The sequence below is a fragment of the Cygnus atratus genome, chromosome 12 (assembly GCF_013377495.2).
Source record: "Cygnus atratus isolate AKBS03 ecotype Queensland, Australia chromosome 12, CAtr_DNAZoo_HiC_assembly, whole genome shotgun sequence".
NCBI lineage: Eukaryota > Metazoa > Chordata > Aves > Anseriformes > Anatidae > Cygnus > Cygnus atratus.
Window position 1 is genome coordinate 13,419,116 of NC_066373.1, and position 21,087 is coordinate 13,440,202.

General features: G+C 55.2%; 3 protein-coding genes across 4 annotated transcripts in view; 1 reads left to right on the forward strand and 2 right to left on the reverse strand.

The window, feature by feature from the left end:
• Positions 1-159: 159 nt before the first annotated feature.
• On the forward strand, positions 160-4,014 carry TMEM170A (transmembrane protein 170A). The gene is made up of 3 exons (XM_035543510.1): positions 160-309; positions 421-591; positions 1,042-4,014. The coding sequence occupies exons 1-3, from the start codon at positions 195-197 to the stop codon at positions 1,170-1,172; spliced, it is 417 nt and encodes a 138-aa protein (XP_035399403.1). The 5' UTR covers positions 160-194; the 3' UTR covers positions 1,173-4,014.
• Positions 4,015-4,448: 434 nt separating this feature from the next.
• Positions 4,449-11,816, reverse strand: SLC12A3 (solute carrier family 12 member 3). Its single transcript, XM_035543387.1, has 25 exons — positions 11,455-11,816; positions 11,295-11,379; positions 11,022-11,097; positions 10,785-10,880; positions 10,336-10,475; positions 10,076-10,186; positions 9,893-10,004; positions 9,655-9,785; positions 9,431-9,515; positions 9,147-9,301; positions 8,693-8,800; positions 8,480-8,603; positions 8,291-8,392; positions 8,052-8,207; positions 7,873-7,972; positions 7,637-7,748; positions 7,034-7,174; positions 6,814-6,920; positions 6,611-6,693; positions 5,985-6,086; positions 5,769-5,880; positions 5,591-5,677; positions 5,102-5,237; positions 4,787-4,854; positions 4,449-4,590 (listed from the first exon to the last, which is right to left on the reverse strand). The coding sequence occupies exons 1-25, from the start codon at positions 11,814-11,816 to the stop codon at positions 4,449-4,451; spliced, it is 3,033 nt and encodes a 1,010-aa protein (XP_035399280.1).
• Positions 11,817-17,912: 6,096 nt separating this feature from the next.
• Positions 17,913-21,087, reverse strand: part of NUP93 (nucleoporin 93) — an 82,857-nt gene continuing 79,682 nt past the window's right edge. For both annotated transcript variants that reach the window (XM_035543254.2, XM_035543255.2), the window contains one exon: positions 17,913-18,144. In XM_035543254.2, coding sequence (XP_035399147.1) covers positions 18,034-18,144 — 111 coding nt within the window. In that variant the 3' untranslated portion in view covers positions 17,913-18,033. The remainder of the gene's footprint in view (positions 18,145-21,087) is intronic.

The window sequence follows — 21,087 nt, forward strand, 5'->3', positions numbered from 1 at the left end:
GCGCCCCCTGGCGGGGCGGACCCCGCCGCCCTCCCTCGGTCGGGGGCCCGGCCGCCGGCCCCTCCGCTTCCGGGTCTCCGCCCTCACCCGTTGCCGTGGCAGCGCGGAGCTGGTTGGCGGGCGGCGCTGCCTGTCAGCGAGCGGCGCTTTCCTATTGGCCGAGAGCGGAGGGGGAGGGAGGGGCTGAGGAAGCGATGGAGGGCGGCGAGGCGAGCGGCGGGCTGCTGCAGCAGATCCTCAGCCTGCGCCTGGTGCCGCGCTCCGGGAACGGCACCGCCGCCTACTCCAACCCGCTGGCGGCCTTCTCAGGTACGGGCACGGCCGGGAAGCGGGCTCGGCGCCGGGCCGGGCCTTCCCCGGGGGCCGCTGGAGGCCGCTGGGCCCGCGCCGAGCCCCCGTGACGGCCCCGTCCCCCCGCAGAGATGTGGTACGGCGTGTTCCTGTGGGCGCTCGTCTCCTCGCTCTCCTTCCACGCCCCCGCCGCCCTGCTCGCCCTCTTCACGCTGCGGCGCCACAAGTACGGCCGCTTCATGTCGCTGGGCCTCCTGCTGATGGGCATCGTGGGACCCATCACCGCCGGCATCCTCACCAGTACGGGACCTGCCCCCGCGCTGGGCGCCGCCGCCGTCCCCCTGCCCCACGCGCGCCCGTCAGGTGCCTCGCAGGGGGCCGCGTCCCCCGGCTCAGGCAAAAGCCACCCAGGTTTGGTGTCCGTGCAAAAAACGGGCTACGTCTGTGGGCTGTCAGCGTCCTGGCGTGGACTGAGAACGTGCCCCCAGACAGCTCAGCGCCTCACGGAGGCCTTGGCAGAGCTCTGCCAACACTTTTCTCCACGGATCTCTGTTGCCGCCCGCATTCGTTGCCTCGTGGCTAAGATTTATCACATATCCAGCACCCTGCCACGCTGCCCGCTGGGCTGCGGAGCTTCTCCTGCAGAACCCCCACTTTCTCCAGTCAGCCCCCTCCCTGCTCCTTCCCATGGCACCGCAGTGTGTTTTTCATATCGCGCAGTAATCTTTCTGCTTTTTCCCCTCTCCGCAGGTGCTGCCATCGCAGGAGTTTACAGAGCTGCAGGGAAAAACATGATTCCCTTCGAAGCCCTCATTTTAGGAGTGGGTCAGACGTTCTGTGTGGTGGTGGTTTCGTTCCTGCGGATTTTAGCCACTCTCTAGCTTTTCTTCGGATGCTAGCGCTTGAAAACGGAAGGGAACCCAAACATCTGCGCCGTGTCCGGGCTCTGTGAAGCAAATAACGAGGGAGCGCAACTCGAGGGGTGCCTCGGCGTGCGCTTCCTCCCCTGCTTGAGGTTGTGTGAAGGCTTTCTGCCTCCAGGCCGGTGGCAGAGCCTGACCTGAAGGGCTGCGTGCCACAAACGTGCGTTGGAGAACATGCTTTCTGTAACTTCTGTTGCTCATGTACCCCCGTAACGGCAGGGTTAAGTCCCCCCTGGCACTGCTGAAGCTGTGCCGCCGATCCTGAGCAAACATCTGCAAGCAATGCCCAGCGTTGGCTGCTTCCCGGCCAAAATGCGCCACTAAACGGGTCCCCGGTCTGCTTTAGAAATTAAGATGAAAATTGTTAATTTTGTTACGTTTTCGTAACGCTAAGTGCCAAGTGAAACTTCATTTCCCTGGAGGAGGCTCGGCTACCTTCTGCAGGTAACAAATTGTGGCAGCAGCAGAGCGTAACTAAACAGCAGCCACGCCTGGTGTGGTGTCTTCAGCGCTCAGTTAATGCTTTGACCTCTTGCTGCTTTGTTTGCAGCGAACCCGAAGCTCTTTTAATGTGATTTTTTTTTTTTTAAATGAGACATTTCTTTTATTGTTTTTCTTCTGGCCCCGTCTTTGCCAGATCATGCTCATGGTGAAGCTGGGGAGCAGCAAAACGAAAAATCATTTTAAATAGCTGAGACTGAAAAGTTGTGGCTGAGAGTTGTGAACGTGCCTCAGGGGCAAGGGAAATGGTGTGAAAAAGATTGTGATTTTAATGAGTTTTATTACCGTGAAGCTCTTCAGACACCGGACGTCCTGCACGGGAGCTGCACCCCGCTGCCCACAGCAGCAATCCCAGGGCACGTGTGAGTGTGCACGGTAGTTTCTCGGGCTTTGGAGGAGGTCTGTGTTCCTGAACTCATTCTGATTTCACCTGCTGAACATGCTCACGTCGGCGTGGGAGAATTGGACATCTTCACTGGTGTGCAAACATAATTTTAGATGCCCCTCAACCCCTACCCGCCGAGGTACGCTCTCTCCTAACGCACTGGTTTAGTTTTAAGTGACTTTTAATTAATTCTTAATCTGCCTGCTTGCCTGGAGGTGTGCGGTGCGGTCAGGGCTCTCAGGTGTGCTCTCTGCGGCTGGGTTTTGGGGCCTTGGGGGAAGCTGGGGCTGAATCCTGAGGCTGTTGCTGTGTGGAGTAGCCAGCCCCAGGGCCCTGCTGTGGTCCCTGCGTGTTTCGTAGCCGCTGCCATCATCTGGGTTGCTGAAGGGAGGCACTGTCTGTGTCTGGCCTCCCAGGCCACGCTTCCCCCCCCCCGGGTTGTTTCTGAACTCTGGGTTTCCAGAGCAGCTCGCCCTCTGTGTCTGATGCCCTCCGTACGGCCGCTTGTCTTCCACAAAGGTGATGAAACAACCCTGAACAGGATCATGTGCATCATAAAATTAGCTTGCTGTGCATCACGAAATTCTCTCCTCAGGTTCTCTTGAGCAGTCCTTTGACAGTGGATGGAGAAAGTTGTTTTTCAGGAGCTTTAATGAGAATATGCTAAACTTTAGCCTGTATTAATCCAGGGAATAAAGCTGTGAATTTTAGGAGTTTAATGCAAACCCTTCTCCTTAGGCAGGCAGGGTCTGAGCCCCGGGTCTGCTGCGTGGGGCTCTGGTGGGGCCTCTCCCCTCTGCGCTTCCACCCCCCTGCCCCAAACAAAAAGCAGGAGTAATGAGTGAATCTGCTTGGATCGCCTTCCCCTTCCTGCTTATTGCAAATCGCTTCATGCACAGCTTGTACCTGGAGCACGTGGTTTAAGTCATGGACTGGGCCCAGACGGATTAAAAGTGCTGGGGCTGGACGGGGCGGGTCTGGCCGTACCGTCCTGGTGGTGCCCTGAGCACCTGCCCTGCTCCCCTCATCCCGGAGAACAAACAGGGAAAAAAAAATCACTCGGACAGACAGAAAGCACCCTGCTCTCTGCCTGCTGACGTCTCCTAGGGTCTGTTTTGCATGTTTGCAGCTTGGGCACTGCCTGGCAGCTGCGTGGCTGTCCCGGCAGTGCCACTCTGTGCCCGGGTACCGTGAAATTTGCAGGGAATTCTTGTAAAGAAGAGGGGAAAGGTTGGCTGCTGCCTTCTCTTGGTGGGTTTTAGTGATGGGGGCGAGCTCTTTGAGTCCCTTTGCTAATCACGGGGCACACCAGGAACCATGGCATCCCCAGCTGCCTGCCTGCCTTCCTCGCCTCCTGCAATAAAACCAGACCCAAACACAGCAGCGTAGTTTTGAGCCGAAGCACCAGGGCAGGCTGTGAAAGCAGGTTCCTCCCTCTCATCACGTTGTTTCGGTGTTCCTTTCGCCTTCCTCCAAGCAGAGGAATCCCTTGAGTCTTCAGCAGGTGGCTTTGCTCAGGCAGAAGGATTTGGGAAGGCTGGGATTTGGAAATGCTGAGGGCTGTTGCACGAGGCTGGGTAAGTACCCCACGACTGCTTGGGAGAAGAACAATTCCTGCTCTACTGCAGCGCGAACTTGCCAAAAGCTGTAAAGAGCTTGCAAAAAAAATGGAAATGCCGAGGTGTCCTGAGAGCCCAGCAGGAAACCACACCGAGAAACCTTCCGCCCCGAGAGGCACCGCTGCTCGAGCTGACTTCCACGTGCTGGTCTGCATAGGGACAGCCCGACTTTGCTCCTCGCAACCACAACTGTCACGAACAAATCTTTGTATGAGAGAAATCCATGCAAAGTTTTATTTTTCTACTGGCACTTCTAATCCTGGTGGTGACGATCAGTAAATGCTGTAACGATCGAGGTGAACGGAGTTGTGTGTTTGTTCTGCGGGAGGATGGGGTGGTGAGGAGGCCAGTGTCGAGGTTTGGGAAGCCGTGCTCGCTGCTGCCTCGTGCAGAGCAGATTTCTCCTGTCTGTGGCTGTCTGCCCCAGGGCTGGCAGGTACCTTGCTCTCTGCAGCCCCGTGGGGTGGTTCTCAGCTGGGGAACGTGGCTTTGACGGGGAACCAACACCTGCATTAGGGGGCGTGCATTATTTTATAGCTACGTGCAGCCTCTAAGGACCAAGATCAGCAAAACGAGCTTTTATAAGAGCACAGCAGCAGTGCACATTAAGGATTCCCAAAAGCGCCCCGCTGCTGTGAGCCCCATGCACTTGGTTCTCCCCCAAACCTCTTCCCAGTCGCCCAGCTCACAACTGGCCTGAAACGTTCACGCGGCGAGGCGCTGGGCGCTTCACTGGCAGTAGAAGGTCAGGACGTTTTCCTGGTTTCCCCTGGTCAGGACGACGGGGGGCCTCAGGTCCCGCGAGAGGCTCTCGAGCCAGGCCATGTAGAGGGAGCTGGGACAGCCACCCTTCCTGCCCACGGGCAGCGTGCTGCGGGATGGGGCCGCCTGAGCGAGTGCACGGCCTCCTCCGGCACCAATTTGCAGCTTTTTTCCTAAAAATAAGTGCCTCCCCCCTCCAGGACCAGACCTCTCGGTGCTCCCCCAGCTTTTCCCTCTGGGTGCACCCCGGTGTCCGGGCCCCAAGGGACTGCAAGGAAGGGGAGCAGGGGGGTTCCAGCACCTACATGGCGATGAGCGCCGCGTCCTGCGAGTGTTCCAGCAAGATCTCGTTCAGCCTCACTTGTCGGAGCGACTGCGGAGCAAACAGCGCGGGTTTAGGAAAATAACCTAATATTTAGGAAATAACCGTGCCGGGGGCACTACGGCCCTGTGGCGAGCCACCACATCATCCTCAAGCACCCCAGGAAGGACTGGCCACAAGAACTTTGCACCCTGCAAATTTGGGGAGTGGGAAGGTTTCCAGAACCACAGAGTTTGGACTCAAAAGTAGGAAACCCTTCGCAGACCGTCCCACCTCACCCAGCCTGCACCGGCACTACCTTGGCTCTGTGCTTGTGGAGCTCCTCGTCGGATATCTTCCAGGGACAGCCGTGCCTCATCTCGCTCACCGTGGCCTCGTCCTTGAAGCCGTCGTTCAGCCTGAAGGGCACGACCAGGTCGTCAAACCTCTTGATGCTGCAAGACGAGGACAAATTACGAATTCTTAAAAATATCTATGGGAAACTTTTTAGATTCTTTGCATTTTTACCAAAGCTTTTTTCCCTGCGTGCACCACAGCCAGGAATTACTTATTATTACTTGTTATTACTTATATTATCTCTTATTTTTACTTATATTAATATGCAAAAATAGAGATTTTCCCAGCACAATGTGTCTGTGAGCTGGGGCTCGGCCCCATCACAGCAGCATCCTCCTGCCCTGCATGCCCAACCCCATCTTGCTGCAAAGCATGGGGCCCCTCTGTGCCGAAATCAGGGGGGTCTGTGTGCAGCACGAGGAGTCGTGGGTAGCCAGGGGGATGCATTTACTGCTCCGGCCGGGGCTTCTGGTTGATGTCGGGGAGCACGTGGACCTCATGGAAGCCCAGGCGGAATTTGCTCAGCAGCGACACGATCCTACAGCAGAGAAAGGGACAATTTCCAAAAATCAGGGACGTGCCCCAGCTGCTGAGCTGGAGCACCCGCACGCCACCAGTCTGGCACGTACGCCTTCCTCTCCTCGTCCATCCTGTTGATCTGCCCGCCGACAAACACCCGGATCTTGCATTTTCCCCACCGCTTCTTGCGCCCGAGGAGGTAGGGGATGAGCAGCGTCAGCCCTGTGGGACACAGCCGCGTTCACACCGGGGATGCTCACGGGGCGTTTTTAATGTGCTCCCATCCTCTTCTATTGCCTGGTCCCACAGCACGGGGCAGAGCTCACCTCCGTCGTCAAAGAGCCAGTAAATGTCGATGGTTTTCTTGCCCTGCTGGCTCTGGAAGATGGTGCTCGCCTGCTGCTCGGCCGCCAACTCCCCGGGATCCGCTGCGAACACACGCACGTGATGGCATCAGCAAGGCACCGCTCCGTTATGGGGGTGAGTAAACCATCTTCATGTCCTTTCTAAGCTCAAATCCTGCCCCCCGGGCGCAAACCCAGCTCCCCAAAATGAACCCTCAGGCTACAGGATGCTCTGGGCATTCCCAGTTGAGGACTGACCGGTGCCTGAGGTCCTGCCTTGAATGTGGGGTTAAATGGGGAGGGAGGAGAGGAGCATGGGCAGGGGTGCAACCCCTGGGAGTACCCAAATTCAGCGTCCTGCCCCACTTCACTGCATCAGCCCCCATAACTGGGGCTGTCCCCATCAGTGCCATGTCCCCAAGCCCAGTGCAGCTTGTCACACCTGTCACCACTTCAGAGGTGACGTTAAATCAGGCCCATTCCTGGCTGTGTGGGGCGGTCACCAAGCAGCCCCAGGGACACGCGCACCCATCCCCAGCCTGGCGGTGACATCCCACTGTGGCCTCTGCGTGGGGACAAGTCCCGCGGCTCCATCTCTCAGCACTCACTGTGAGCTTGCACCACTCGGGAAACGTTCAACCCCTCCTTCATCCTCAGCAGGCACACGCCGTACTTGAAATCGAAGGCATCGCTGGAAGGAGAGAGAAGGCGGCTGGTGGTGGTGGCTGTCCCTATCGGACCGTCACCGGGATGGGGACAGCTCGGTGTGACACCGCTACGGGTGGCGGGTCAGCAGCCCCAGGGCACGTACTGCAGGATGCCCACGTAATCCTCCACGCTCTGCGGCGCGGCCACCTGCCAGTCCCTCTTGTAGCCCAGCGCCAGGATGTTGGGTCTCATCTTCCCTAGGCCGGCAGCCTCGGGGGAAAAAAAAGCAATGGGGATAATTAATTCCTGCACCAGACACCCACCTCGCATGGCATGGCGTGTCCCACCAAGGTGGGGACAGTGAGGGTTGAGGGTGGCTCTACCTGCATGAGCATCTGGACGCCGCTTCGCAGGTCCTCAGCCAGCACGTTGGTGTAGAAAGCCTTGATCTGCCTCTTGAGGAGCCACCTGGTGTGGCCGTCCGACGTCAGCCTGGACTCGGGCATCTTCTGCTTGCGTGGGCCCTGGTGGGGAGCAGGGGAGGGGGCATGGCTGCCATGAACAACTGGTGGCCCCCGTTGTCCCCTGTGCTTTGGTTGCTGAGGAGCTCCAGCTCCTCTCTCCCCAAATTGTTGGCAAGACCCAGATTTAAGCACTGCATGCTTGGGAAGTTGCTATTGCACTGGGAAAAATGGTGAATTTTGGTTTTCACCCCGACTCCACTGGTTGCACAGTGGCAAATACTGGTGCTGGTGACACTGTATGGAGAGCAGCCTGCCCAGGCACCTTCTGGGCACCAACATTTCCTCCTCAGGCAAGAGCAGAGGGGTCCCCTCCCCTGTCCTCTGACCAGCGTCCTCGTCCTGCAGGAGCAACACTGCTCCGGGCTGGGCAAGGGGAAGCTCTCAGGGACGCCCCAGCTCTTCGTCAATACTGCTTAATGAGCTGGGGAGCTCACACCCAGGGCACAGCCCGGCCCCACTCACAATCAGCACGTTGCCACAGATCATCAGGCTGAGGTTCTTGGTGAAGGTGCCCACAAAATCCACCAGTGCTGGGCGAAAGTTGGGGGGCCCGGTCAGGACCAGGCACTGGGGCCTGAGGTGGGGGAAAGGAGAGGACGCAGGGTGGCACCAGGCAGCAGGGTGGCACTGAGCCTTTCTGAGCATCACGGCCACCCCCGTTCCCCCTCCATCACGGCACCGAACCCAGACCCCCTTGCCTGTAGTTCTTGATGTGCTCATCCACCTCGCTGAGCCCCACCGAGTAGCTCAGGGCCATGTTGTAGGAGCTGGCTTGCATGGAGGAGCCCCAGTTCACGTCTGTGCAGAGGGGATGGGTCAGCAACAAGGACAAACACCCCCGGGGGGACACGGGGCTGTCCCCAGAGCCACCACGCACCCGGCTTCTTGTAGAGGACATAGCCCAGGAGGAAGACGACGATGCCGAGGGCGATGAGGGCCGCCCACCAGGTCAGCAGGAACATGATGACCACCGAGATGGCGGCGCCGAAGAGCGCGGTCCACTTGCTGTAATACCGAAAGGAGGGTCGCCAGCCTGCACGCAAACACAGACAGCGGCTGCCGCTGGCTGCCCTCGCCCCGCAGCCGGGACTCGGCTGGGGCCGGGCCGGGGCCCACCTGGGGAGTTGGTGACAGAGGCATGGAAGCAGCTGAAGTTGATGAGGGCGTAGGAGCAGAGGAAGAAGTTGGAGATGATGGGGGCGATGGCATTGAGCTCGGCTGTAGGAGGAGGGCAGGACAGTCGTCGGTGTGCCAGGGCCACCGGGTGGGACCGAGCCAGCTGGGCACAGGGCGGGGAGCACCCACCGATGAGGATGAAGCCGACGGCGATTACATAGGTGAGCACGTAGCCACGGATGGGCTCGTTGTTCTTCCCATAGCCCTTTCCAAAGAAGCCTATGAGAGGGTAGAGCTGGTCCTCGCAGAGGCACTGCGGGGAGAAAGGCGTGAGAGGCATCGGGCCGTCCCCTCCACATCTCTGCTGACAGGACGGGGACAGGGACAGGGACTGGCCCTCACCTGGAAGACCTTGGGGGCTGAGATGAGGCAGGCCAACGCTGAGGACAGGGTGGCGCCAAAGATCCCCGCCGTGATGAGGGGACCGAATCCCGACACCATGCTCATGCTCTGCCCAAGAACCCAGCGGTCAGGATTGACCCTAAAGGATTTCCAGCCCCCAGCCCCTTCCCTCAGTGCTGCCCCATTCTACATCAAAATTATGTAGGTGCTGACAACCAGTGCCTTCTGAATTCCTACCAAAATGAGCTCCCCAAGCACATCCCCATTGGACCTCACGAGCACATATCTCCCACCACCGTGGGTGCTGCCCTTCCTAGGGTGCTCGGGCACCCAGCGCGTGGGCTGCTGCTGCTCATTTACGGCCAAGGAAACCCACTCATCGCTTGCAGAGCGAAAGCAGCCAGCAGCAGAGCCTGATTCTGGCTGATTGAAGCTGAGGAGGCCCCAGGCACACCTGGTAGCGGTTGCTGAGCCCGTAGGGGCAGCTCTGCCGCTGGGCACAGTCAGTGAAGTTCCAGCCGAAGCCGCAGGCCAGCCCCTCGCAGCCTGGCGAGCCCACCGGCACGCTGTCGTTCAGGCTGCCCGAGGCGTCCCGGACCACGCAGGCACCTGCAGGGCACAGCAAAGCTCGTGTCTTGCTCATCCACCAACCCCAAAAGATGCTGGGGCACCGCTGCTGGCTCCCACCACCCACCTTCTCCTCCCCACTTCATGGGGATACCACCTGTCCACACTCACCTATCGTAGCAGACAGCACCAGGTAGGACATCGTGGTCCAGAAGATGGCCATCAAGGTGCCCTTGGGGATGGCCACGGCAGGATCCTGTCCGAGGGAGGCACAGAGAGAAGCAAAGCAGCCTTCTGGGGATCCCCAGTGATGGTTTTGGCCCACCTGAATTTCTTGCCCATCCAGTTTCCCGTCCTGAGAACCACCAGCTCACATGGGGACGGTGAAAACCTACCTTCAGATCACCCGAAATGTTGGCCCCAGCCAAGATGCCGGTTGCCGATGGAAAGAAAATGGAAAACAAGCTGAAGAAGGAGCCCTCAGGTCCACGCCAGCTGGGCACCAAGTTCTGGGCAAAGATGTCAGCTGGGGAGGAAGCAGAGGAGAAGCATCTCCACCCAGCTCTGCACGGCTGGCTGCTCCCAACCCTTTCTCACAGCCCTGGATGGTGCCAAGGTCCATGGTGGACCCACCTCTGTAGCCGAAGAAGCCCTTGGCTTGCTTCTCCGTGGTGGCCGGGATCACTGTCCCCACCAGGTAGTTGGCGAAGGAGACCAGGATGACCAAGAAGAACAGGACCTGGGCCTGGAGGAGCAGAAAGAGGCAGCCGGCTCCCCTGGGCCGAAGGCTGGGCCGGCCGAGGGGGCGAGCGCTACCTTTGCCTCCCACTCCATGCCGGCCAGCGAGATGCCCAGCAGCACGGTGACGGTCACCACCCCGATGATGCGGATGTCGTTGGTGGGGTCCACCATGAGGGAGTCGTGCTCCTGGGAAGGGGGCACCGTCACCAGTCAGGAAGCAAATCTCCCCGTGGCAAACCACCACTGGTTTTAGCAGCTGAGGGGTGGTTATAAGCATTAACCCATGCATCAGTCAATAATTCGGGGCGCCAGGAGGCACAGAGCCATGTTCTCACCTGCAGCAGGTCCCGGACGGTTTCAGCAAAGCCCACCGTGTGCATGGCCACGGCCACCGCGTTGGCGAAGGCAAAAATGAGCCCGATGGAGCCGCCCAGCTCTGGCCCGAGGCTTCTCGAGATGAGGAAGTAGGTGCCCCCTGCGGTGCAGAAAACCCGGTGGCAGGGCTGCCTCCCCCTGCTCCTCCCCAAACCACCAAGGAGGTAACAGGAACCAGCCATCGAGGGGCACTTGCTGCCGGCAAAGCCACCCAAAATTCCTTTCTGCTCAGTGTTTCCCTGCGAGATGGTGACCACCAGCAGGATGCTGTGGTCTGCAACACTCGGCGTGGTGGTTTGGGAAGGGCTGGGAGGTTTTGGGGCAGTTGCATCAGCAGAGGCTGTGAGGAACCTGCTCCCTCGGAAGGTTTGGGGTGTTCGGCGGGGTTGTGGGGCTGGGGACGCGGTACCTGACTTCACTTTGCCGTTGGTGGATATGGCGGAGATGGACAGGCTGGTGATGGTGGTCACTGTCACCGACATCAGGATGATGAGCCACGTCAGGGCTGTGCGGGAGAGGACCGATCGCACCCACCTGGCCAGGTGCCACCAGCAGTCCCATTCCCACCTGCACCCAAGTGTTTTGGGCCGCAGGGAGCCTGGTGCCATCGTCCCCCCACCCTGCCGGGGCTGTGGTGGGTACCCACCGATTCCTGCCTGGGCCGTGATCCAGGGAAGGCGCAGGTAGAGGATCACTCCCCAGATGTTCAGCATGCAGCGGATCTGGAGGGGACAGAGATGGGGACACGGGCTGTGAGTGCAGGTGGCACCTGGGGACAGCCAGGGCCACCCTGGCTCTGCTGGTCTTCAGATTAATGCCAGGGAGGGCAGGGGAACAATTTGGCGCATGGACAGTCACAAAAAAATTGATAGATCAGGAAAAAAAAACCATGATGGGCGGAGGAACACGCCGCACTCACCATCACGCCCTTCACCCATCCGAAGCGGATGGGCTCCGGTGCGGGGGCCCTACCCGGCCCCTCGTCGGCACTGGGGAGGCCATCGCTGCGCTGGGGCTCGGGCACCGGCACACAGAGGTGGCCCGGGTCGGGCTGTGGGGACGAGGGGACTGCGGGTCACTGCAGAGCCAACCCAGCACGAGCACCGCCCGGCACCTGGGCAGAGCCCCGGTGGAGAGCACAGCCGGGAGACATCGGGATCGGCCTTACCTTGAGGATGGAGCGGAGGTCGGCCAGCGAGGGCCTCCCCCTCCTGGCCTCGCCCACGCCCTTGCTGTTGGCATAGTGCTCGTAGGCGGGCACCACGTCCACCGTGTTGTAGCCGAAGGTCCTGGTGCAGAGGGTGCTGCCCGAGAGGTGGGTGCCCTCGCAGCCCGCGGCCTCGCAGGGAGGCCAACCGGCCTCCTCCACGCCCAGCAGGGTGCTGATGGTGAAGCGGCCTCTGCAGCGGGCGGGGGGCTCTGGGCAGGGCAGCTCAGACATTTTTGGCTGCCGAGGTCCCGCTCGCGGTGCCAGGGTCGGGCTCGGGGGATTTATACCTGGCCAAACCAAGGCGAGCCACCTGGCACCCCCCCAGCACCACAGGGGACGCAATCAGCTCGAACCACCCCGAACTGGCCAGGGGGAAAAAAATAGCTGGAGGAGGTATCAAAAATGCCACAATCAGCATCACTGGCGTCCAGTGCCTGATCGGGGCTGTGATAACAGATCTGAGATTAAGTCCCAAGGACAGAGCGGCAGAGAAACATAGTGCTGAGCTCGCCTCCGGCCCCGACCCGGGAACATTCAGTTCCCACCTGGATTTGTTATGGAAAACAGCAGCAAGTCCCACACGCGTTACCCCTGCCCTAGGATACTGCCCCAGACCCTACAGACCCCATAAATCATCTCAGCTGCTGCTGGCAATACCAAGCTGTGCCGGATGTGTGAAACCAGGGGAAACGGGGGAATAAGAAACCGCAGGATGGGGGAGATGTCCCAGGGCTGGGGGGTAAAGATACCCACAGTCCCATAGCCCCATGAGAAACCCCTCTGGACCCCAGGATGGGGGAACTGCTGAATGCCCATGATCCAAATCTCCCCCAAACCACATCCCTCGTTTAACCCTTCCCCACTTGACAAAAAACATGCAGCTGCTCGCTCGCCTTACGGTGGCCAGAGGCCAGGGGAGGGATGGGCGCCTTTTATATGGAGCTGGGTGTCACATGCGCACTAAAAGCCATTACAGATAAGATCGCTGAAGACAGCGAACAAGGCAGGCAATAAAATTTGAGGGCAAGGCTGCAGCCCATTGGAATTTCACCCCACTTACTTTGTGAGTTAATGGAAAATTCGGGTTGCCTGGCCCACTGCCTCAGGCTGCCTTTCACACTCACACACAAATTTTAACCTGCTTTTTGAGGACTTGCTCTTGCATTGCTTGTGCGTGGGCAGACATCACCCTCAATCACACACGGCCAGTGTAGAGCTGCTTCCCTGAGGAGCTGAGGACAGGCAGAGCCTGTATTTTGCACAATGGTCCAAAATACAACTGCACCCCTGGTGCCACTGCTGTCCCCAGTGGAGGTGGCAAGAGCCCTGCGCACCCAGCCTTCCTGGGGGACCTGGATCTCCAGGCGAGGAAGCCCAGCAGCCCACTCACCTGCAAGCACATGGGGATGAAGATAGAAGCCACCAGGACCCAGCCGCATTCCCTGTAGAACAGCCAGGTGTCTGCTGTTGCACAGCTTGCATCTCACTCATGTAATGCCCAAACTCTGTCCCTGGTCCCAGCCCAAATAGTGCCAGGAGGTGAGCAGCTCCCCACAGGGAGCGGATCCTGCCTCGCAGGGCTCAAGAGACGCTGGGGAAAACCGCCCAGACTCAGCATATCTCCTATCTCCACTTAGGGGGAGAACAGAGGGCGGCAGTGAGATGCAGCAAGGAGAAAGCTTCAGGCTTTCAGCAGCTAAGGCAATACCTCCTGCAAGGTGGACATCAGCCTCTGCCCACAACAGAAACAGCAGTAGACTCGTGCCTAGAAGCAACATCTTTATTTCAGACCATCATTATTTCATCAGAAAACATTAACTGGCCCCAAATGGGACAAATCGCAGGGAACCTCTTAAATGGAAGGAGGTGAAGCACTGCAGAAAGATGCTCCAGGAGAGGCATGAGGATTCCGGACAGCAGGCGAAGAGCGAAGCAAGTGGTATGATGCAACCCTGGTGTAGTGAAATAGCCGGATAGTAGGATGCGCTTGTCGTCGGCCTGATTCACAACACCAGCTGCAGCAACAATACCGGGGCCGTTCCGCGCCGGCGGCAGCTTCTGGGGGCCATGAGCAGAACGAGGAGAGCGTTGGGGCCGAGATGCTGGTCCATTATGGCTATTAAATGCCTCAAATGAACCTTCATCTAGTTAGGCAGGGAACGGTTCAATGCTCAATATGTGGCTTCTTTTATAGTTTGCCAAGGCACTGGATTCCTCCAGGTCTTTATTTAAGTTTTAATTGTCCCGTTTCTATCTCCGTTAAGAGGGAACCTACCGCCTGGACGACCCGGCCACGCGAGCGGAGCGGGGATTTAGCACCGACCGCATCGCGCAGAGCAGGGATGATTTCCTCCACGCAGCAGGGAAAGAAGCCTGGAAAGAGAAAAGAGGTGGTTATTCAGGCAGCTGCTGGCAACCTCACCTGGTGGGCCAAAGGGATCGCTTCCCATCCTCCTCCAGACAGCAAATACCTGACCGGGACTAGACGAGCCAAGCACACACAATGATAATACTGCAGATGCCACTGTGAAAATACTTAGAAGAGAGAGCATTACTGGGGGAAAACACCAAAATAATGAGCTGAGAAGAGGACAGGACCCACCAATATCTGCCAGCTCCACGGCAGTTTGTAGGCAGGGGTCTTCAAGGCACGTTTCAGCAGATTTTCTGCTTGTTGGCACATGGCAGCTAGCTGTCTTTATTAGCTCAATTTAGTTTTTACCAGCAGCCCACGATTAAGCTCTTGGAAGAGATTTAAATCCCCTCCTACCGGACAGGTAACATAAGCCAGACATTTACAATGAGCATTTCCAAATTTCCCTGCAATTCCCCTGTAAACCCAGAACACATCAACCAAGACCTTGCTTGACAAAGGGCTTCAAGCTTTAAAAACTTCAAAGCTTTAAGCACTGTTATGCTGATATCATGGCACTCACCGGTGTTTCACTACGGACGAGCCATGAGAACCACAGACAACAAACCTGGATGCCCTGCACTTCGCTGCTGCATCTGTGCAGGGACAGCACGCCCAGAGACACACACCTTTAACCCTTTCAGTCCTCTCTAGCAACACCAACGTGAGCTGCATTAGATCCCAACCAGCCAGCCACCCCCTAGGCTGCATTTCATCTTCTACCTGCAGAGTCCTTACTGCAGAGGATTAATCCTACAGCAGGAAAGGGCGCAGGTGAATTATCCTCAATTTAATCTGCAGCATGAATCTGTGCTTTTTTTTGTGTGTGTGTACAGAGCTCCGCTGACTTCAGAGACATTTTGTCAGTTTATAGCAAGAATAAATTCAGCTCTCAGATGAGAACCCATTTCTGCCACTAACTCTGCCAGGCAAATCACACCTGCTGACTGGCTCAGATGCTCATTTTGGCCTTTGCAGATTTGTCCAAGGACCCCCAAGCCCTCTATATTCACAAGGAGCATTCCCAATGTCTCAGTTATTTACACAAAGGAAGCAAAACCACATCTTCATTGTGATACCTGGAGCAATGGCTACAAATCAGGAATTGTGCAAAGGACAAGCAGCAGCTCCACAGCCTTTATGCAGGCTCCTACGGAGAATCTGGAATTATCGGTTTTAAAAGGGCCATGGTAAAGCTCACACCAAGGCACTCTCTTGCCCTCCTAGTCAACAGCCAGCTCTGTAGGACATGGATGACACTAGCTTGGGAAAGGAAATCAGAAAATGCTGCTCCGAGTAATTGCACATGGAAAATCGGGGTCACTCTTGATAGCCTTACATTACATATGCAAGAATTCCTCCCTGTTATAAAGGGAGTGGTCGGTGACAATACCTTCAAGCAGGCTGCTCCAAACAACGTATGAATTTAATGACATCTCAAAAAAACCCTGCAGCAGATGAAGTTGAATAAATAAAGTTGAGGCATGAAGGTACAGAGGGTTACCAACTCCACTCCCGCAGCAGAACGTCTGGGTCGGAAACCTGAGGGAGCACGATCAGGTTGTTCTTTCCAGAAGAGCACGAAGACAGACGTCAGAAGGCATGAGGTGAAGAGAAAACAGTGGCATCTGGAAAACCACAGGGGTGCCTTATTCAGCATCTACCTCAGTGCAGCAAAGCCCATGAAGCCGTGCAGAGGAGCCAAGCTTGCTGAGTCCAGGCTGGAGCCCGCCGCTCCTGGGACCACGGGAGGACTGCTGTGCTGCAATATCCACCACCTGCACAGACCTAGGAAGTAATCACAGGGAATCAGTAGGAAGTAAATGAACCCCAACTATCCACGGCACCTTCTGTTATACCTCTGGCCTCTCACATCTTGTCTCAGACAGTGCTGGGCCTTACCTCCACAGGGCTGGTCGCAGGGCTTGGAAACCCTGCAGGGGATTTGCTTCCTCTGCCAGCAGGTCACAGAAAGCCCTTCCAAGCTTTTAGGACAACGTATGAAACAATTCAGCTTCTGCTCAGCTTACAAAGGACCAGCACAAGAGCTCAGCTGAGCAGGGGATGGCCGGAGAAAAACAAGGTCCCACAAACAGTAGCAATGAGAGCCAAGCCTCGCTGTCTGCACGGACAGGGCATTTCAAGGCAGGGCAGCCTCCCCCTTGCACATCAGGCTCTGGCAGCGCCGTCCCTCTCGCTCGGGTCAGAGGCTGCCCAAGGACAGGCACGGGCCCGCCGGTCACTGCGGAGAGGTACTTTGGTGCTGAGAGTAACCTAGGGACAGGGGCTGAGTGCCAGCAAGGAAAATTAGGAGCTGGCTTTATCCTGCAGGGCTGCACATGGGGCAACCAAGGCCAAGCAGGCTTCTCATCGAGCTTCAGGAAGAGATGCCTTGCTCTGCCACCTACCTTCTGGGAATTCAGTCTCAAGAGCAGATGAATTTTGGAGCTGAGGTGCACTGAGAAGCATTCACACAAACGCCAGCAAAGTTATTCACCGGCAAAGCCCCCCACACTCACCTGCTGACACTGCGGGGCCCACCAGTACCTCCCAGCAACTCACCAAATCCCCCTCACTCGCAGGGTGATGTCCAGGCCTCTCATCCTCCCTTCCAGCAGGAGAAAGGACACGATGCAGGACACGCTCCTGAGCCTGTCTGACCAACAGGGCTTCCCACGTCACCATCCTTCAGCCGAAAGAGCCTTGAGCATGCCACGGGACCTCTCAGTGCCACATGCAATCCCTAGCTATGCTGCTGGGGTCCCCAATAGCCAGCTTGCTCATGCCATGAGACATGTTTTGGGGTGGTTTGGCAAGCCATTCCTGTTGAAAAGGTTGACTAGATTGACACTGCAACTTTTTTGGTAGAGAAATAATGAGGAAGTCAGTCAAATATCCTTCAGCGCAGGTTACACTTACTGCAAGAAATGGACATTAATTCTCCCCCACAATAATTCAACATGCAAAGGCTGAAATCAGCTCCTACATTTTGTTGCCTATCCAGGAGTGCACATGTTCTCATATCCCAGTAATACAAATGGAGTGAGGGTAAAACAGCAGCAGTGCCGAAGGGTAGGTGTGTCGGGAGCAGTAAGAGCTGTAATTACCATTCCTCCCATTTCATTTCAAAGCTATAGTCAAGGCAGCTACATTCAAGCTGCAGGAAAAAAAAAAAAAAGCTTGTAACGTAACAGGGCTTTCACACCGATTTAATTGTAGCTCAAAACATTTAAACTACGCCAAGGAGCCATTATTTAATGCCCCTCACTTGAATGCGATACAGGTTTCTCACAGAACCAAGAGCAGTACCTGTCTCTGCCCACAGCACCCACACAGACTCCTTGGGCAGCTTCCTTGCTTCCCCTGGGGAACTCAATACGGGACCATTTTGAACTCGATTGTGAAAAACCCATGTGCCAATTACAAAACATCTCCTATCCAGATATACCTTTCCCCGTCCCAGCTGTCCCTGCAAAAGCTTGAGCAGAGCTCCAGGATTTGCAAAGCTGTGTAAACGTGAGGCACCCAACAATTTAAACATAAATGAGTCTGCAGCACGCGGAGCTCACCTGCATCACAAACACTCCTTCCCACAAGACAACGTTACGGACTGACAGCAGCACGCCACGTGTGGTGTATCAAACAGATTTGCAACATTTAACATGCATCCGAAAAAACAAAACTCCAAAAATTTCCCAACTGTACGTTGAGCATTAAATCAAAGTTCTTACTCTGCACTTCCTCTTCTGCTACAAAATTGTTCATTTACCTCCCTGCTGCAGAACTGACTTCTCTCTGCGCGGCCCGCTTACTCACCAAGAATGATTTTCTAAATATAAACCAATTTAAAACAAAATTAATAAAAACGTAAAAACACAAAAAAAATCAGTGAAAACGAAAATGTCAAAAACAAATAGAAATCAAAGAAATTTATTTCCATCAACAAAAATACAGAATACAAAATGGCACTGGTCCCACCCCTGAACGCACTAATGACAGGCACAGGTTGCTGCAACCCTACGAAAAGCTGCTCTGCTAGTTCATAAGGACCTCCATTTGCACCAGTCTTGCATTTGTGTCTCCAGACGTTCTGTAAGGGATCATTCCAGCAAACGTTATCAGTGCACGAGCTTGAGATCGAAGTTGCTAGAATAGAAAAATAAAGTACAGTTACTGTAGTATCTAAAACACCCTACAACACCATGAAAGCTGAGTTAGACACGAGTTAAGCACCTGCCTTTTCAAACAAGCAAGTATAATGTTTATACTCAGAACTGCTCTCTGGGTAATATATCTCCACATTGGGATGGAAATCTAATTTGTTTCCCTTTCCAACCATTCTAAGCATGGTGAGTCGCCCACTCGCTTAAAAAATGCCCATTTATTTAAAATTACCCAAGAAAAAAGTGTTTTCAAGTATCTGGAGCATCACTGTATTGCAATCATCTTCAATCTCTGCACGAAACGGTCCATCCCTGGGCAACATGATTCTTTCCCACTTGGCAAAATAACAATAAAAGGAGGACCCTGCTGAAATGCTGCATTACCACCCTCAAAGCACAAGCACTAGAAACAAGCTGGCAGTGCTACGCGCACCTTTAGATCTCCGGCCTCACCTACAACATACTGACAGCTCTTCAACCTGTGGAGGTTTGGCTAGAGTAACCAAAACCTCTTCTTGTGCACCCAGGAGGCTATGTCGCAGGTGGAATGTAGGATTTTTTTTTCCTATTTTTTTCCCCATTAATAGATTAAAGGGAAAAATCAATCCAACAGCTGGCAGGCATCAGAAAGATACAGAAACTCTGAATTTTTATGGCAGACCGTGTAGACCGTTTTGTTTGCTTGCAGCGTTTTCCTTCTTAAATATTAGACAGCTCTGAATTACCCTCCTGGAAGATCCTACTGCTCAAATCCTCCCTCAATCTGCTGACTGAAGGGAACACTGAAGCAACGTTGGTTGTTGTGGGCACGCAGACGGTGAATCTGACAGCAGGGACTGACAAACCGAGGAGTGAGTGAAGCCCGTTACGTGGCTGGGAACAGTAACAAACACCAGCTCTGATATCCATCTGGGCAGTTCTACCCCGTCTTCAGTGTGCTGTTAAACCAGTTGGTTACCCAGTGGCAACCGATGAGCTTTGTAAGCTGATAACAGGAAAAGCTGGGTTGCTCACCTGATAGGATTGTTTCAAGACGCTGGCTAAATGCTGCTGATTCAGCCGAGCAAAAAACCTTCAGCTTTATGCATGGGGTAGGGAAGTAAGTTTTATTTAGCACTGAGATCACAGCCGTTTCATTTCGTGTTTCTACTACTATGCTGTCTGAAAGAGAGCTATGACTGTCTGCAAAGCCCCAGGGCCTGGCAGAAATACAGGGCAGAGCTCCTACCTCGGGTCGTATTCCTGTCTGGCCAAGGACGAATACCTGGAGCTGCAAAGAGCAGGGCAGCGTAGCACTCCTCCCTTCACATGCTGCAGCTGAGGAGTGGCAGAAGGCAGAACAGCACAGCAGAAGCCTCCTGAACAAGAAGCAGGATGGAGTCTGACCCCATTGCTCCAAGCTTCCAGGGCGGTTTCCAGAGCTGCTACCACCCAGTTAACACCAAGGTACTGCCTGCTTAACAAGGTGCCCTAAAAATCAGTTTCAGTGATGGTCAACGTGTACATCACTTGTAACCTGCTGTGTTTCAGGGGACATCAAAATAGGTGGTGGGTGAATAAAGCACATCGAGTTGTCTGGCTCTTAATTAAATCTTAAGAGGCAAAACTTCTCACTGTGACTAAAAAGGCTCAGGAGCAGCGTGAATTACCATTGCCTTTACCTTTTTCGTAGCAAACATGTTGGAGCCACTCTATTTTTAAAAGTCAAAGCAAGAGGAGGGGTTGCAAGCAGCAGTCCTTCGGGAAGCAAGAACAGGGGTTTGCAGAGGTTAAGAGCGGCCCAGAGGTCTACATGTTCTGGTGGCTGTAATTACTTAATGGACGTGAAAGTCACTTGTGATTTAAAATAAGACCGCAAACGAACCTGAATTCCATTCCTTTCATGACCTAATTTTGCCACCCAGATAACACCCTTGGGCTGCTGCAGGGGGCTAGTCACCCCGGACCAGGCGGGGAAGCTCAGGCACTGCTGTCACACACTGGTGGCATCTGGGTCATGGCTGGCAGCGACAGCTTCCAGCACCGCAGTCTGGGCTCACTGCAATCTTTGCCTGAAATCTGACAAAGTGGATCAGGCCAAATGGGACAGGACTTTGCTCCCTCATTCCCTAAGCCAATTAATGTGTGAATGTGTGTATATGTATATATATGCGTATGTGTGTGTCAATATATAGCACACACACACATATATATACGTATAAAAGACTCAAAACATAGCATAGGTAATTTCTTTGTGAAAAAAAGATTCATAAAAACCCAGCTCTGAGTCCAAACTTGCTGATTTCTAAATACAGCACATTTTATCTTTGAAATTGAATAGGAGATGTTTTAGCAGAGAGCTTTACCAGGTCACAGAGCTCTAGAGGTACTTCTCCCTCTCTATCCTGCCCCTGCTGTTGGGTCCATACGGTTCCTGCAAAACTCCCTCTGCTCCCTACCTGTCACAGCAGGGTCCCACTTCAGGCAGTCAGCAGAGCAGTGCTGGGCACCGGAGGGCAAATTTAAGAGCTGAATGTTCCTACTCGGGGGGACTCTGCTCCCTGCTACGTGAAACAAGCCTCAGACTTGGAACAGCTACTACCTCGTGTTTTCAAATTCCTCTGATGAATCTCTCTGCTCGGATGGATGTAGAGAAAGCCTAGGGATTTCAAAGACCTGCTTGAGGAAAGGTGCTTTTTTTGCTTGCACTGTCTACTGGGCAATGCACTGAGACTGTTAAAGCTTCTGGAAGACCACACAGTGTTAGTGACTTCCCCCCAAATTTCCTTCTTTGCAGAGAAAGGAAAAGCTGCCTTTCCCCCAGGGAAGTTCAAAAGAAGAAACTTGCTGAGTACAGCCTGCAGAAGCTTGTATCTGCCATCTCTGCTCAGCTGAATGGGGAAGGTTTTGCTGAAGGACCACCTCCCCATGTTCAAAATGCCCTCAT